At 31.6% G+C, this 15,330-nt stretch overlaps 1 protein-coding gene across 1 annotated transcript in view; it reads left to right on the top strand.

Annotated features, from left to right (window-relative positions):
* LOC129804614 (division abnormally delayed protein) overlaps positions 1–15,330 on the top strand; it is a 255,512-nt gene that overhangs the window by 147,613 nt on the left and 92,569 nt on the right. Inside the window, exon 2 of the mRNA XM_055852103.1 lies at positions 1,759–1,902. Within this exon, the coding sequence (XP_055708078.1) occupies positions 1,759–1,902 (144 nt within the window). The remainder of the gene's footprint in view (positions 1–1,758; positions 1,903–15,330) is intronic.

Here is a 15,330-nt window from a genome sequence, read left to right as displayed (position 1 = left end):
GTAAAATTCAAAAACATCTAAGACCATGACCCCTCGATTTGCGATTTTTTCGGTCGTTTTGAGATGGATTGGCCCATATAGAATTTTAATTGGATAGCAAAATACTGAAAACCGCACACTTCCTGGATAAGCTACAGAGAATCTCATATTGTGGAAATCGGAGAAGTAGTTCCATTGTAAATTGAAAATTCCTAGGGTTTCTTTTGGAACATTCAATTTAATTCTTCTAATAAAAACGGTTCCAGAATCGATTTCAGAACCGGTTCCAGAACCGGTTCCATGGCTAGGAACCGGTTCCTATACCAGTGGAAAAATCTGGCAGATACCCGGGTATTCAAGAACCGGGTGCCCGGTCCTGGAAACACTAAATCTGATGCAAAGCACTTATCTCCAATTCTGGTTTTAAAAGATTCTCGCTAGTGTTTAATTACCTACCAACCTATTCTCTTTATCCTTATGAACCTTATTAATGTATAGTCCTAAATGCATATTATATAACCTGGGCATTAATCAATAAATTCAAATTCAAAAATTCAATCTCAGTCCTCAAAACCGTAACCCTAGATACACTTACGACTTAAGCCGAGAGACGGCTTATAGGAAAATTATGGAAATGAAGTTTAACCATTATGTCGAGTATAATTTAATTATACTAAGCCGTCTTTCGGCTAATCCTCAGATCTGTCAAGGCCCTTACAGCGGACCGGATGACAAAAACGATATTTTGACAACCGGTTATATTCGTTTCCAGGGATGTTCAGAGCGTGAAACTTGTGAATATAAGCTCAATCGGAGTTGGTTGTCTGAACAACAAGAATACACTAACTGTGATCATGAAGAAATCACAGATAATATCCTGGTACACAGGAGGTGGAGAATTGAAAACAATCAGAAAGGGTAAAAGGGTTTATGTGGTTAGAATCCACATATTATCATTTAAAACTCTTTGCTCAAACTTTTGGCTGATTGCAGAAGGGAATTTTCGCGCAATGTCGAGGGTGGAAGGAATAAAGTTGATGACTCTCATAGTGCTGAGTCTAGTGATGCTTGAATGCCTGGTGGGAAGCTTCTAAAAAATACATTGTCTTCCTTTTGAAATTCACGATTGTACCAGGCCCCTTCTTATGGCTTCTGCTAAATGGTGTGTGCTTGTCTTTATGGCAAACACATTTCATGTTGTGACTGCAGGATCTCACTGCCAAGTTAGGTTTTCTCAGTTAGGTAGTTTGAGGGATAATAAATGCCTTTACTTGGGGGATAATCAAATTTAACCTTTGACACTTTATTGATTTTTCTTGTCGTTTGAGCCAATTCAATGTAAAATTTTCACCTTATTTGCCCCCATTTAGTTTTGGTTCTTTTCAATCTACTTACCCCCAATTGCATCCCTTAATGGAGCTTATCGGAGATTAAGCTCGACTAAATATTGCGTGATTACATTTTTATTAACAACCTTTTTTTGTTTACCCCGTGGAAAATCCCTTTTTTTTGTTACGTCTACGACCATTCATGCCTAAATGCTTTGGTATAATAGCAGCATGCAGATTGTGAAACAGGTTGATATGAATTCAATTTAATCGTCGCATATGTAAATCGTATTCATAAATTCATAGGAAGAGTACATAGTTATTTATCAGTTGATATGGGGACAAGGGAAGTAATTTGCTGATGGTGAATGCAATTGAAAATGCACTACAATTTTAATTGAATCAATAAAGTGTACTAATTAATGTTTCTCTATTCTAATTAACCCTTCAGGCTCAATATGCAATGGACGATGTTGCAGCAATGCCACTGAGGATGAACTGATGGCAAAGTCAACGAATAATTTCAAGCAAATTCTTCGGCATCATACAAGAAGTCTCAGGGGTATACTTGAGTCAACAGCCACAATTTTTCGTGGTAAGTGAAAATTTATTTTTATATACATAAATTTAAACTGCGCAAAAATTCTCCTTTGATCCTTATATTACATTTTTTTTGCTAAAATTTGACGTGAATGTTAAACAATCACACGTGAATTTATCTGATACCCCTTTTCATGGATTGAAAATTCGCACTTCTATCGTCTTCGACATTCGGATGGGAAATGGTAAATAAACATAACATACGGGTGTCTCTGGGTTTGGGGAAGATCAAAGAAATGTGCTTCATTAGAGGGAAGAATATTCTGAGTTATTATTAAAATGTTCTCTCTTCACACCAACTCGTCGCTTTTATGAACCAGTCATACAACGATTGTGCTTATGCAAATGAGAATATTTTGCTTCCGTTCGATATTGTTAAATGTTTCTAAGACTTTTCGTTATAGAAATTTAATCCTTTTGTGATACTTTATTGTCCATTTTATAAGATACTTCAGTTTGTTTTAAATTTCTTGACTTAAATCAGCTTTTAAAGATTATTCTTATTTTTTATTATTTAAGATAGTGAAAACTAATATTTAGAAAAATCTCATTCTCTTTGAAAAATTTACTTATTATTTCGAGCTATTTATATTGAAAAAATCAACGAATTTCTTAACTTATTTTGATTAGGGGAGGTGGGGCTACTTTGAGCTGAGAGGCTACATTGATATATGATTTTTTCGCATATTTCTAAAGGAAACTGGACATTTCCATCATTTAATTTAGATCCGCAATTGTTTTGTCTATCAAAATTACATTATGTTTAAGCCCACCTTCCTTTAGAAATTTTGGAAAAAAGTCTTATATCAATGTAGCCCCACCTCCCCGTAAATGCGTGTACTAAATCAAAAAATGGTAAAAATTTAAACTTTTCCGCAAAATTACAGAAATAGAATCTTGAAAAGTATGTAAAATTAAAATAATCCTCAGAAAATTAACATTTTTTTTGTTTAAATCGTTAGAACTCAATTTAGTACAGACATAGATATTTACTAAATATTTATTTTGCTATGTATTTTATTTATGAATTGAATAAATATTCGGTTTTCTTTTGAAATCCTTTACTAAGAAAACAAGTTTATCATGACTTTATTAGACTTATTAGACCTTATTAGACTTGTTCTAAATATATCAGTTCTAATTTTTTATACAAATTAACTGCTCGAATACAAAGTTGAGTTTAACCGGTTTATTATTAATCGTATCGAGACACTTTATTAGATACTTTATGAGACACAAGAGCCAACGGTTTTGCGTATTGCGCCACTGAGATCCCAGTTTAACCGGTAAGAGAAATATCAACTTCCGGTCTTCGGTGACCCCCAAGGTTTTTTTCCTAAAACTATATTTTCTTTGGTTTATTTCCAATTTTTCTCCTACAATTTCTTTTTTTTTTTTTGGATCTGTTTTGGTAGTAGTCCAAGTTATATCTAATCCAAACATACGAATGACCTATAAAAATCTCCATCTTGAATTTTTGAAGGTCAAAGTTTGTCCAGAGTAGAGGGCCATTCAACAGATTTTTTGGAAAGGCCTTGAAATAAGTAACACTGAGAAAAAAAGAGGCTGCGATTAACTTTTTTTCGTCATAACTTTAACACTTTTTGAGTGTAAAAATATATCAACATTTTTTTATGTTAATTTTACACCTTTTTAGGGTAAAATCAACATGAAAAAGGGTAACTTTAACCCATAATACACCCAAAAAGGGTAATATTTACACCGTTTACGGATCCATACTGCAGGGTAAAATTAACATTTCCGGAATGTTATTTTGACTTTTTCGGATTTCTCTCAGTGAAGGAATCGGTTTAATATTCGTGAATGACTTTTCTTTTTCGTATTTACATTTTTTGTTTGTCCATATGCTTGTAACTCATTTCAAAATATTCTAGAATGATCATTTCTTTACCAGTTTTCGATTTTGAAATGCTTTTTTGATTTATGAATTAATTTAATCGTTAATTAACTAGTAAGCAACAAAGGACCTTGCGAAAAATTAATTCACGGGGACCTCTATCTCGTGAGTTCGAGCATTCAGTAAATGGGACGCTTTTCCATTTCTTTAGTACTATAAGCCTTAGACTTGTTCTAAAAACATTAGTTCTATTTGTTTTACAATCTATCTGGTAATCTATTGGCTGAGAAAAACTTTAAATAAAAGATCGATATTGTATTATCCATTTTTTTAATTGTAATAACATCATTAATCTTTGCAATGTGAAACATATTTTTGAAACAGTTTTTATTGGTCTATCTATATTGATTAACCTAAAATATGTTTTTATTTTATTTTTTGAAATGAAACAATAAATTTCAGAGCACATTCAGCATTTATTTGCGAGTATAATAAATAAGTTTGTGTTCAATATCATTGTTCTCTATTTGACATGCACTTTCTGAGTCTCTGAACTGAATTCCACTATATATCGCAGATGTGTGAATTTGACCTGAAATATTCGCATTCTCAACCTTCAAATAAAATGCAATAAATTTTGCACTGACATTACATTTAATACCAGAAATAGAGAATATATTATCATTTGTATGGATTAGCGTAAATTGTTAAAACATTGTTAATCCCTACAACAATGGGAATTGGAACACAAAATCTCTTTTTGAATTCAAAAAATAATATTGCAAATTTAAAATTTACTTTAATCAGGCTTTCAAAGCATAAAGTCATTAATTTGTGTAAATTTTCTTCTGTTGTGCTTGCTAATTTGAAAGCACCATAGTAAATCAAAGGATTTAATCCACGAAGAAATTTCCTCGAAAATTTATTAATTACACACCATTTTCATGTATTTATTATGCATAAATATTCACCTTATGAAAGTGCAAATGCTTAAATTCATAATGACTTTCTTGTCTTCTCAAAATTCTCAATGCGCCAGAGTAGGTGGTTTTGAGACGGGTGGCAGGAAGTGCATAGAATTTACTAAAAGACTGCACCATGATTTACAGCAGTGAAACATAAATATTTTCCTTGGAAGAAGACATGTGCGAGATATATGATGAAGCACCAGGCGCCCCCATCTCGTACTGTTTTGTTCATGGAACAATTTATGTATACAAATAAATACAAGAAGTTTTGGATGCATTTGACTAGAGAATTTACCTTTGTTTGCATATCAATTTATTATCTTGCACGCTTAATCGTGCAATTAACGGTGCTTAAGCACATAAAAGTAATAAATAAAAGTATAATGCCACGAGGGTTCTCAAGTCACTCTCCATGAAACCAATTGACTGTTTCTCCATTGGAATATTATCTCTACAATTGATTTATTATGTTACGATCTCACCAAATCGCATACAAAATGTTACTCATAGAAGAAGAAGAACTTAAATGCAAGATACATTAGCATACACCACTAATACATCTCTCAAACAATCGCGCTTGTACATCGTAGTGATATTTAATTAAAACTATCGTCTTCATGCATGTTAGACACTTCAATGGGGAGCAACATTTCTTGAATGCTAATTCGCACAAGAGACAAAGTGAATCTCTCTCGCGCATTTTGTATATACACCTCCCCATTTTCACAAAACCCGAGCAGCATAATCGAACTGTATGCAATGCATACATTTGATGTAACCGCAAAGTATCAAGTTGTGAGTGCAGAAAAGGGATGGTCAAGTGGAAAATATTTCGTTGAATGCTCGCACTTGTGACTTACATTTTATTCCTGGAAAATTAGTTCATTATTTGAAAGAATATAAAGCTGTTCAAATTATGGGACAAAGCACCTACCATGCTCACGGACTCAACAATTAATATCTCCTTTTGTTTGAAATAGTTTAAAAGTCAAAACTATCCAAACTATCAAAAGTCTATAATCGGTTCACAAACTATTGGAATCATTTTGAATTCGTCAAGAATTTGATTTTCAACTTGTCCCTAATGGTTAAGAAACATACGCTTTATAGTTGGTTAACATTCAACCTTGAGAAATCGTTAGAAGGAATAATTCAAAGTCATTGAAAGCAGACAATTCAGAGTGCATAACAGGCAGAGTTTCTCAAAATGAAAAGGAATTCAAAGATAGGGTTTGAAACAGGCATTTTTACATTTTTAAAAGGTCTTTTATTAGGTAAAAGAAATTTATGCAATTAATGATCAATGATCCTTAGCCCTCAGTGTATGACCGTTTAGGATAAATCTTTACTGTCAAACTTTAGAGACTAAATATTTTTGAGGATCAGCGTAATTTGCTGGGTGTGAATTTTGAGATGCGTGAGTTACTCACGTGAGAAATTCACGGCTCTGAGATCATCTCTAGTTAGAGTTTTATAAAGCTTCCGTAAAAGGTATACTGTGAATTTTTAGGTGCATTACGCTTTTCACATGACACTTAGCATGAAAACTTAACAAAACTTTTACAAAAGGCGATCCAAAAGTCATGAGTTTCTTACGTGAAAAACTCACGCATCGCAGAATTCATACCTGGACACATTTACGACTCAAGCAGAGAGACGGCTTAACGTAATTATAATTATAATAACGATTAGATTACATTTCTGTCAGTTTCTGAGTAATTCGTCTGTCGGATTATGCTGAGAAACGGCTTAGTTAGTGAGAAACTGATGGGAATTTAGCCAAATTATTATTTTGTTTATAATTAATTACATTAAGCCGTCTATCGGCTGAAGTTATATGTGTGTCGACTACATAAATCTATTTGGGCCCTAATACGAGTTTCAGACCTATGTCTAAAGCCGAGAGACGGCTTAACGCAATTATAGTGAAAATAGTGATTAGACTACATTTGCATGATTTTCCTACTAAGCTGTCTCTTGGCTTAAGCCGTAAGTCTGTCTAGGTTATAAGCCCTACCCCGGTGGCTTCCAAAATCTCGAAAGCCAAAATCCCGAAAGCCAAAAACCCGAAAGCCAAAATCCCGAATGTTCAAAATCCTGAAAGGGATGAAATTATATGAAGGAAAATGTTTTGAATAATTTCCCAAGACACTGAAGATTTTCCTTTACCTCCAGCAAGCGCGGGTGCAATCGTGGGATTAGCTGTGACACTTTTAAGAATTCGGGATTTTGGCTTTCGGGATTTTGACGTTCGGGATTTTGGCTTTCGGGATTTTGACCGGGACCCGCCCTACCCATATAGCTTAACTTTTCGAATTACTTATTAATCAAGATTTTTTCGAAAAATTTTATTTAGGATTGGATTACTAAGAGGAAATGATCCAGTTGGTTCTGAAAAACTAATAAATTTTGTTGCTAAGGATTTTGAGACCTTCGGGAAATAGGCTTCTAGCCTGAAGACCGCTTAATCGTTGCCTTTAAGGCCTGACAATAACCAAACAGGTGAATAAATGGACAAGCAGCATGAACAAATTTTTCATAAATCATCTAATTCACAAAGATATTTTCAAAATTAGCATAAAAAATATTTTATTTAGTTTTACAATTAAACAGAAGGTTTTTAATTAATTGTTTTTCACAGAAATCAGGCATTGCTTATTCCTTATTTTCCATAAAAATATTCTAAATAGATGAAAATAAAAAAATGGACTAAATATTTTTGTTACATTCATATCCACATTTTATAAGAATTTACTTTACTATTTTTTTGGGTACTATAATATATTTTTATGAGTAAAACTGTACTGAATATAGATCTAAAATAGTTCGAAATCAGACTGTTGATATAACATTGCTTTCTCTAGACTTCGAGCAAGAATATATGAATGCTAACAATGTAACACATGTAAATAGGGATTTGTCTTTTTCTACTGATCCTTCAGTTGTGAGAGGGTTAAAAGATGTATACGAGAAGTTTGTGAGAAATAAGCAGAGAAAACTAAAAGTTAGTAGTGTAGTAAAGTCAAATGCACAAATGTATAGCAAGGCCATAAATAAAGTTGAAACATATTGCAAAGTTTCCCATTTCACTGCATTACTCACAAAATCTACTTTTACTCATCGCCTTTACCCCAAGAGCGTTAGAAAAACACTGTATAGTTCCATAAGCTAGTGTAAAAGACATAAAATGCAGGAAAAATCAATGAGAAAACCTTGACACTCTGCATCACAGGATCGAAATTGCACACTGACCTCAATGTTTATGGATTCACTCATGCTAAAATACTGCACTACCACTCGTATTTTAACACTGAAGCCTTCTACTGAATCCTCTATACCTCAAGTCACTGTGCTCACACATTTTCATGTCCTCTCTTCGGAGCTTTTGAATTGTGCCACCCAGCCAAATAGTCTCTGCCAAAAAAAAATTTTACATACGTAACTCTCTTAACTTAACATGGTGTGACACTTTACTTGAAAATTCATGGAAAATGTCCAAAAAGGAATCCACTTCGTCACAACAATGCGGAAAAGGTCAATTTATCTGCACCAGACTCACACCCTTAACACTGGTAAACTTTATCCGCAAAATACCCTTCTTTGGTGGTGCACTAGCACTGAAGATATAAACTGAAGTTTGGACTTTATTTCACAATCTGGCACACACCACGTAATTTACTCGATATAAGGATTAGAAGTTGATTTAATTAAATATCATCTACTGACAATGATAGATTTTGACATTTAGGAAATTAAAGCTAACGATTGTAATTCCATCACACCACTTTTCGTTACCGTACAAATTTACGTAAAACGTTTACCAAGCCATATACATAAAAAAGGATCAAGGAAACCTACTTATGACCCGTTTGTCATTTCTATTTGAGAAAACAAAACTATATTAATTTCTAAATTTTTAAACTCTTAAAAAATATGTTTAAGCTTTGAAAGCTCAAACTTGTAGGGGAAAGTGTCCATGCTTTGCACGGTCACAAACTTTATAATGACTAAATTTTTCCTATGTTTTCCTATATATAACTCATCGCACCCATATTTTATACACTATGGGAAAGTGTCGTCTTTTTAAAATATGTGGAATCACATTTATTCAGAGAGATAGAAAAAACTTAGTCTTTATAAAGCTTGGGACCGTGCAAAGCATAGGCACTTTTCTCCATTGCTCTTTAAAAGCTTAACTTTTTAGTTAGACCAATAAGAATAACTAGCTGCCAAAATTTTATTTTACCAGCCGTAAACTTGGAAAGGGATATTTCGTTTAAACGACAACGAGAAAACAATTTTATCTCTGAGTTATTTTTTTTCACTTTTAAACTAAGATTTTATTTTATTTATTTTTTTTTTTTTTTTAGAAACTCAGTTGCTTAAATTTTAAAGTCATTGGAAAATATTTTTAAAAAGTTTTAAAGTTCTTATTAAAAAAAATAATAAGTTTCATAAAAAATTAATACTTCTGTGCAGTTTCAGAATTCTGTGCAGTTTCTCTATAATTTTTTGATAGCTGGTTGGGCCGTTTAAAACCTGTTTACGTGATAGTTATTTTTAAAAAATTATTGTAACGTGTTGGAGACGAAAGTTTTTATTTGAAAATTTCAAACCCATAAATACACTAGAAAGTATTAGATATTGAAATTAAAATTCTTAATCTTTGTCAATAAGAACAAATTTAACTTAATTAAATTCAAAATTGAATGGTATTTGTTAGTACGTTTATTAAAAAAAAATATGACCCTTTCTTTTGAAACTTAAGATAAGAATTAAAAAATAATAGGGGAAAGGGCCCATGCTTGATACCATTGGAAGCTTTGTAATGACTAAATTTTCTATGTTTCACAATATGACTCATCTTAAAACTTATCACCCATTTTAAAAACAATGGGAAAGTGGCCAGTTTTTAAAATATATTGCGGAGTCACGTTTATTGAGAAACAAGAAAAATTTAGTCATTACGAAGCTTCCAATAGTATGAAGCCTGGGCACTTTCCCCTAATCAATTATTTTATTAACGTATTGTAATATCTTATTAATTAGAGTTTTATAAATTTGTAATTTCAAAAATATAAGTTTTTGAATATTTATTTATTTATTTTTAAAATTAATTTTTATTTAGAAAATAATCTCGCACAAATAATAAAGGGTTTGTAACTGTACACTGCAAGAGTGAAAGGAAGTTTATAGACTCAAACGAAGTTCAGGAAGAACACGTTATGTCTGGTTCTTTTAGAATTTAATTCATTCGATATCGAATTAAATAATTTAATTAATTTTATTTCCAAAATTAATTTACTTTTATTTAATAATATAAAATTCTTAGCTTTTTCTTGGTATTGCTACCAAAACTAATACTCTTTATAGAAGTGAAAGTTTCTTTTTTTTTCTCTTATTAAAAGCTCTCAGTTAATTAAGAAAAATATAGATTCTGAAATAAGTAACGAAATAAGTAGATTCGATAAGTTGCATCGGTTGTTTAGTTTTTATTTAAATCAGTACTAGGGTAAAGTGGTAAAAGTTAGACAATTGGTACAATTTGGACAGGGCTTTTTTTCTTGATAAATTTAGTACTTCATTTTTATTTGAATATTTTTAGTACTTTAGTTTTATAATTTGGTTCCTTGTGCTTAAAAACAAATTTTGTACTGTATTTATCAAGAAAAAAGTCATGTCCAACTTGTATCAGCGAATTGTCCAACTTGTAACACTATGTCCAACTTATATTACTTTACCCTACATTAGGAAAATTTAATCCATAAATTCACGTAATCTTCTAAGTAATAAACACTTGCATGAACATTATGAAAACTTTCAATCGACAACTCCTTTTCGAGGACTCATCTCAGTATAAATTGGTATATTCAGAAAGATTTAGGTAAAAGATCTGCATACATTACACTACACCCAACCACGGAAATTGAGTAAACCTTAACAACTTTCGCGTTTCTATAGCGGTGTTAAGTTTAAATGTTTCTCCGAATAGTGTGCAAATGAGTTAAGATTTAATAGGTACTATATTTAGTGCAATTGTATCAATTTATAAAACGGATTTATTTCGGATTTAAACCGTAGATTTACAGTGGTATATATTTTAGATGGAATTTATTATAATGTTAATTGTGACAAATGAAGATCCATTGAGGATTGTGGGACCAAAATCACACCAATGTTGAATAGCAATAAAATATCTGGTTGAATGTACAACAAAATGAAGATAAATGGCAATATGACAGAGAAAAAAATAAAATGGATTGAAAAAATAGAAGAGAAAGGATAAAAATGTCACCTAAAGTTTCCCTAAAGAATGCACCTGGCTGTTGAAGTTAGATAATGCAATTTTCTCGTCCGAGAGGGAATTAAATTTTTTCCCAGGTTGCAGATAATAACAGAAAGTGTCATGAAAACGTGGGTGGAAAATTGTATATAAATAATATTTTAAAATTTTATTGCTCTCCTAGCACTTTTATTACCTCTTGGAGGGTGGGAAAGGTGATGGGAAGGTTTAGTTGGGAAAATATGGAAAAGAAACAGACGGAGAAGATTCAAATATGGACTTTAAAATGCAATTTTTCGTCTATATATCTCAACATAATAGAAGTATAAGTTGAATTTCATCGCAAGCAGTACATGCCCCTTTTTATGGCATAGATTTCATATAGCATACAGATGGAGAACTAACTGGGGGGAGATTCTTGTGACTAAAAAAATTTAAGGAAGAGGAAGAAGATGAAAGAACAGATGGAGTACGCTAATCGTTTGAGCCATTCATATAGATGTTTTCGGGCTAGAAGGAGGATAAAGAAGATAAAATTAAAGTTTCAGAAAAGTTCAAATTTATATCTTTCCTCCTAGACGACATTTATTTCTCAACTCATATGTAATGGAATTTTTATATCCCATTGTTTCCCCATCAATTCTTATGCAATTTGTGCAGAATATTGAGACCAGAAAAAATGTTCATTCAACATAATATAAAATTCAATTGCAAGCTCTGAGAGAAATGATCAATATGCAATATTTATTTCTTAAAATGTCTCAATTTTCATGACTAAAATTTTTTTCTTGACGATTGATCGCGATAAATGACATTGAAGTAATGTCTAGAGGTCAATGGAATTTAAAGAGAGGAAAATAGACCAAATTACTCTCTCTGTCTGTGCAATGTTTAGAGATTCATCCAAAAATAACATTTCAACTGGTAGAAGTGGCTGAAGTGGCCAGAATTCTGCCATTTAGTCGGCAATTTGGTCTTTTTGAATATTATTCAAGAGGAATTGAACAGAATTAGCGACGAAATGGGAGCCACATTTTCTAATATAATTTCATTTTGAAGGTTACGTTTTACGGATCCTGATATATAGAATTGCTTCCGTAAAGATTATGCAGAATTATTTAAATTTGACTGTTGTTTTAATCATCTGTTTGGCTTTACAAAAATTCAGATCAAATGTATTGCTCTCAAAAGCGAAATGTGATAAAAAAAAAGCTTTTTTAAAAGCACGTGAGGCTTTGTTGTTTCATAAGAGATTTGCTCCAAAGATTTAAGAGCTTGAACTTATGCATATCAAATTATTTGATTGATCGATGAGTTAATCTGTTCAATTTAACTCAAGTAGTTATAATTCATAGACGGGATTAAAGTTAAAAAAAAATCTGTTTTGACAGTGAGAAGCTTTAAATATATTGGACGAGCTTTTGGTATCAGTTAATTTTAATAAGCTGAGCCTTTTAACCCTTTTGATAAATCAGTTAAAAGTTTAAATGTACGTTATTTCAGATAGTTTGAAATTGTATATATTGCTTAACGGGGAATATACCACGAAGATTACAAGGCGCTATATTTAGTAGTTTGGACTCTAGCTCCGTTCACGGTCAGAAAACCAACATGACTCAATTCAATTCAATTCAATTTGAAGTTTATTTCATGCCTAAAGGATACAATGTTTCCTAAACATAAGGCTAGGGTAAAGTGTATAATTTGGAATTAGTGTTATAAGTTGGACAGTTCGCCGGTACAAGTTGGACATGGCTTTTTCCTTGATAAATACAGTACAAAATTTGTTTTGAAGCACATGGAACCAAATTATAAAGCTAAAGAATTAAAAATATACTAATAAAAATGAAGTACTAAATTTATCAAGACAAAAAGCCCTGTCCAAATTGTACCATTGTCCAACTTGTACCACTGTCCAACTTGTACCACTTTACCCTATATATAACTTACAATAAGTTTTTTTTTGTGACATGAGTTGCAACCAATCCGAGTTTAAAAGAGTGACGTTACAATAGTTTATTGAGCAATTTCTTAGTATGCTTTACAGTTTGGTGATTAAAATTCAATTTTATTCTTTGTGGTAAATTATTGCAATTTTTCAATAACTTACAATAATTTACAATAATTTTCAATATTTTAAACTCAATTTGATTCAAGAATCGTCTGATTTGTACAGATAATATTAGAAAATATCTCAATTGTGAGAGAAAGCTTCGAGATTTAAAATAAATATATAGGGTCGTACGAACACCTCTTCTACAGGGAACCCCTATTGACACTTTTGTCAAAATGTTGAAATTTATTTAATTATATCTAATAAAATGCAAGTATTATGACGTTTCTTTCTTAATCTACGTTTTCTGATAAGGATATGACAAAAACATTTTTTTTTACTTGTTAGTACTAACTTCTCCCCAACGGTTTGAATTGACATCATAGATGTCTATAGTACTGTAGGGAGGATTAGCATTAAGAGTTAGTTCATGTTGAATCGTCGTACACTGAGAAAAAATGGGGGTGCGATTAACTTTTTTGCCTCATAATTTTAACACTTTTTAGGTGTAAAAATATATCAACATTTTTTATGTTAATTTTACACCTTTTTAAGGCTAAAACTAACATGAAAAAGGGTAACTTTAACCCCTAATACACCACGAGATTGTGTTAACCCTTTCAGGACAAGACGGTAAAAAATCGGGGGTTAAAAAAATCACTTTTTCTAAATTCGTAGAGCAAAAGGAACAAAACAAACCTTTAAAAGGCAGTAGGAAAAATTTTTTCGAACACCGGTGTTCCAATCGTCCTTAAAAAGTTAAGGACTCCGCCCTACAGATTTCCTAATGGATATAACACAATATAGAAAGTAAAGGGCATTGGGTAAAACTGTATGAGAGTTGGTCTATGTGGCGACCACATATGGGAATAGGCGCATTTTATAGGTAATGGTGTAGGATGAAAAATTACCGAGACCTAGGTCGATATTCACGGGGAGTCCTTGTAAAAATGCCTTTATCCCTTCGAAAAAATACTATTTTGACATCGAATTACTCAATATCAGCTAAAGGGATCTTTACGAAACTCGATATGGAGTCAATCATATTATTAACACATTTCTTGTTAATTGAAAACTTTAATAACCTGAAGCCTGGAGCGCCACTTGCTGTTGATTTGTGAATTTATATATACCATCATTTTGAAGGATTTTTCGAGACCTTTCGATTGAGTATTCACTGATTAAATTCGGTTGATAAATCTTTGAGATATAAGGTTTAAAGTCTTGACTTTGAGCCACCATGTTTCAATGTCCTATGTATGTTATGGATTGTACAGATATATGCTTTTATGTCCATTTCGAGAATATGCATTCATTTAATATATTTTATGTTACAATTTATTCTTTTTCTTTAAAAAAAAATACAGTATAAATGCGCACATTTCATATAAGTTATAAGAGATTATTTTTCTTCTACGAGAATGGTTTTTTTGACTTTTTTTTAACTTTTCCCCCATGGTTTAGAACTTTGGTCCAGAATAAAAGTTGTTACCTATACAATGGCCTATTTAGTGATATACGTCTCATTGGTGGTCGCACCATAGACCACTTTTGCCCATTGTCCTTTGTTCAGAAAAATATAGTTTTTGTTTATGAGACAGCGGTGTCACAGTCGGTTAAATGCCGATTTTAAAATTTAACGAAGTTTAAGTTTAACGAAAAGTTATTTTATTCCAAACTGTACGCCACTGTACGCTTTTAATTATAAACCAATAAATTGAAATAATTTTGATACACTGTTATAAAATACAAAAAGGTACTTAAATGTATGTAGGGTCAAGGGAACACTTCTTCGACAGGTAATCCTTATTGAAACTTTCTTTTTATATTCTACCTTTTACTATAAGGAGAATTGTTCAAATTTCATATTTTAATTGTTACTGAAAGGTTGTCAATAAATCATGCATAACACAAGTTCTTAAAGTATCAATAGAGATTCGTTTCACGCTCGAGATTATTTTTTAATTTAGAAAATATTTGAATTCCGTTTTCGGTTACTGATAAATTCCTAAACAAAAAATTTTCCATTTTCCTAACAGTCCTAACAGTGAAACATTTTTTACCTACCAATCATGTTTTTTTTTATTTACCATTTTAGATTTTCTTACTTACCATTTTAAATATTTTTATTTACTATTTTAGTTTTTTCTGCTTACCAGTTTTGATTTTTTTCTCACCATTTTTGATTTTTTTACTTACAAAAATTGATTTGTCTACTTACCATTTTTTTATTATTTTACTTACCAATTTTTATTTTTTAC

Source organism: Phlebotomus papatasi, chromosome 2 (genome assembly GCF_024763615.1).
Source record: "Phlebotomus papatasi isolate M1 chromosome 2, Ppap_2.1, whole genome shotgun sequence".
Taxonomy (NCBI): Eukaryota; Metazoa; Arthropoda; class Insecta; order Diptera; family Psychodidae; genus Phlebotomus; species Phlebotomus papatasi.
Note: the sequence above shows the minus strand (reverse complement) of the source record. Positions and strands in the feature narration are given on the sequence as shown.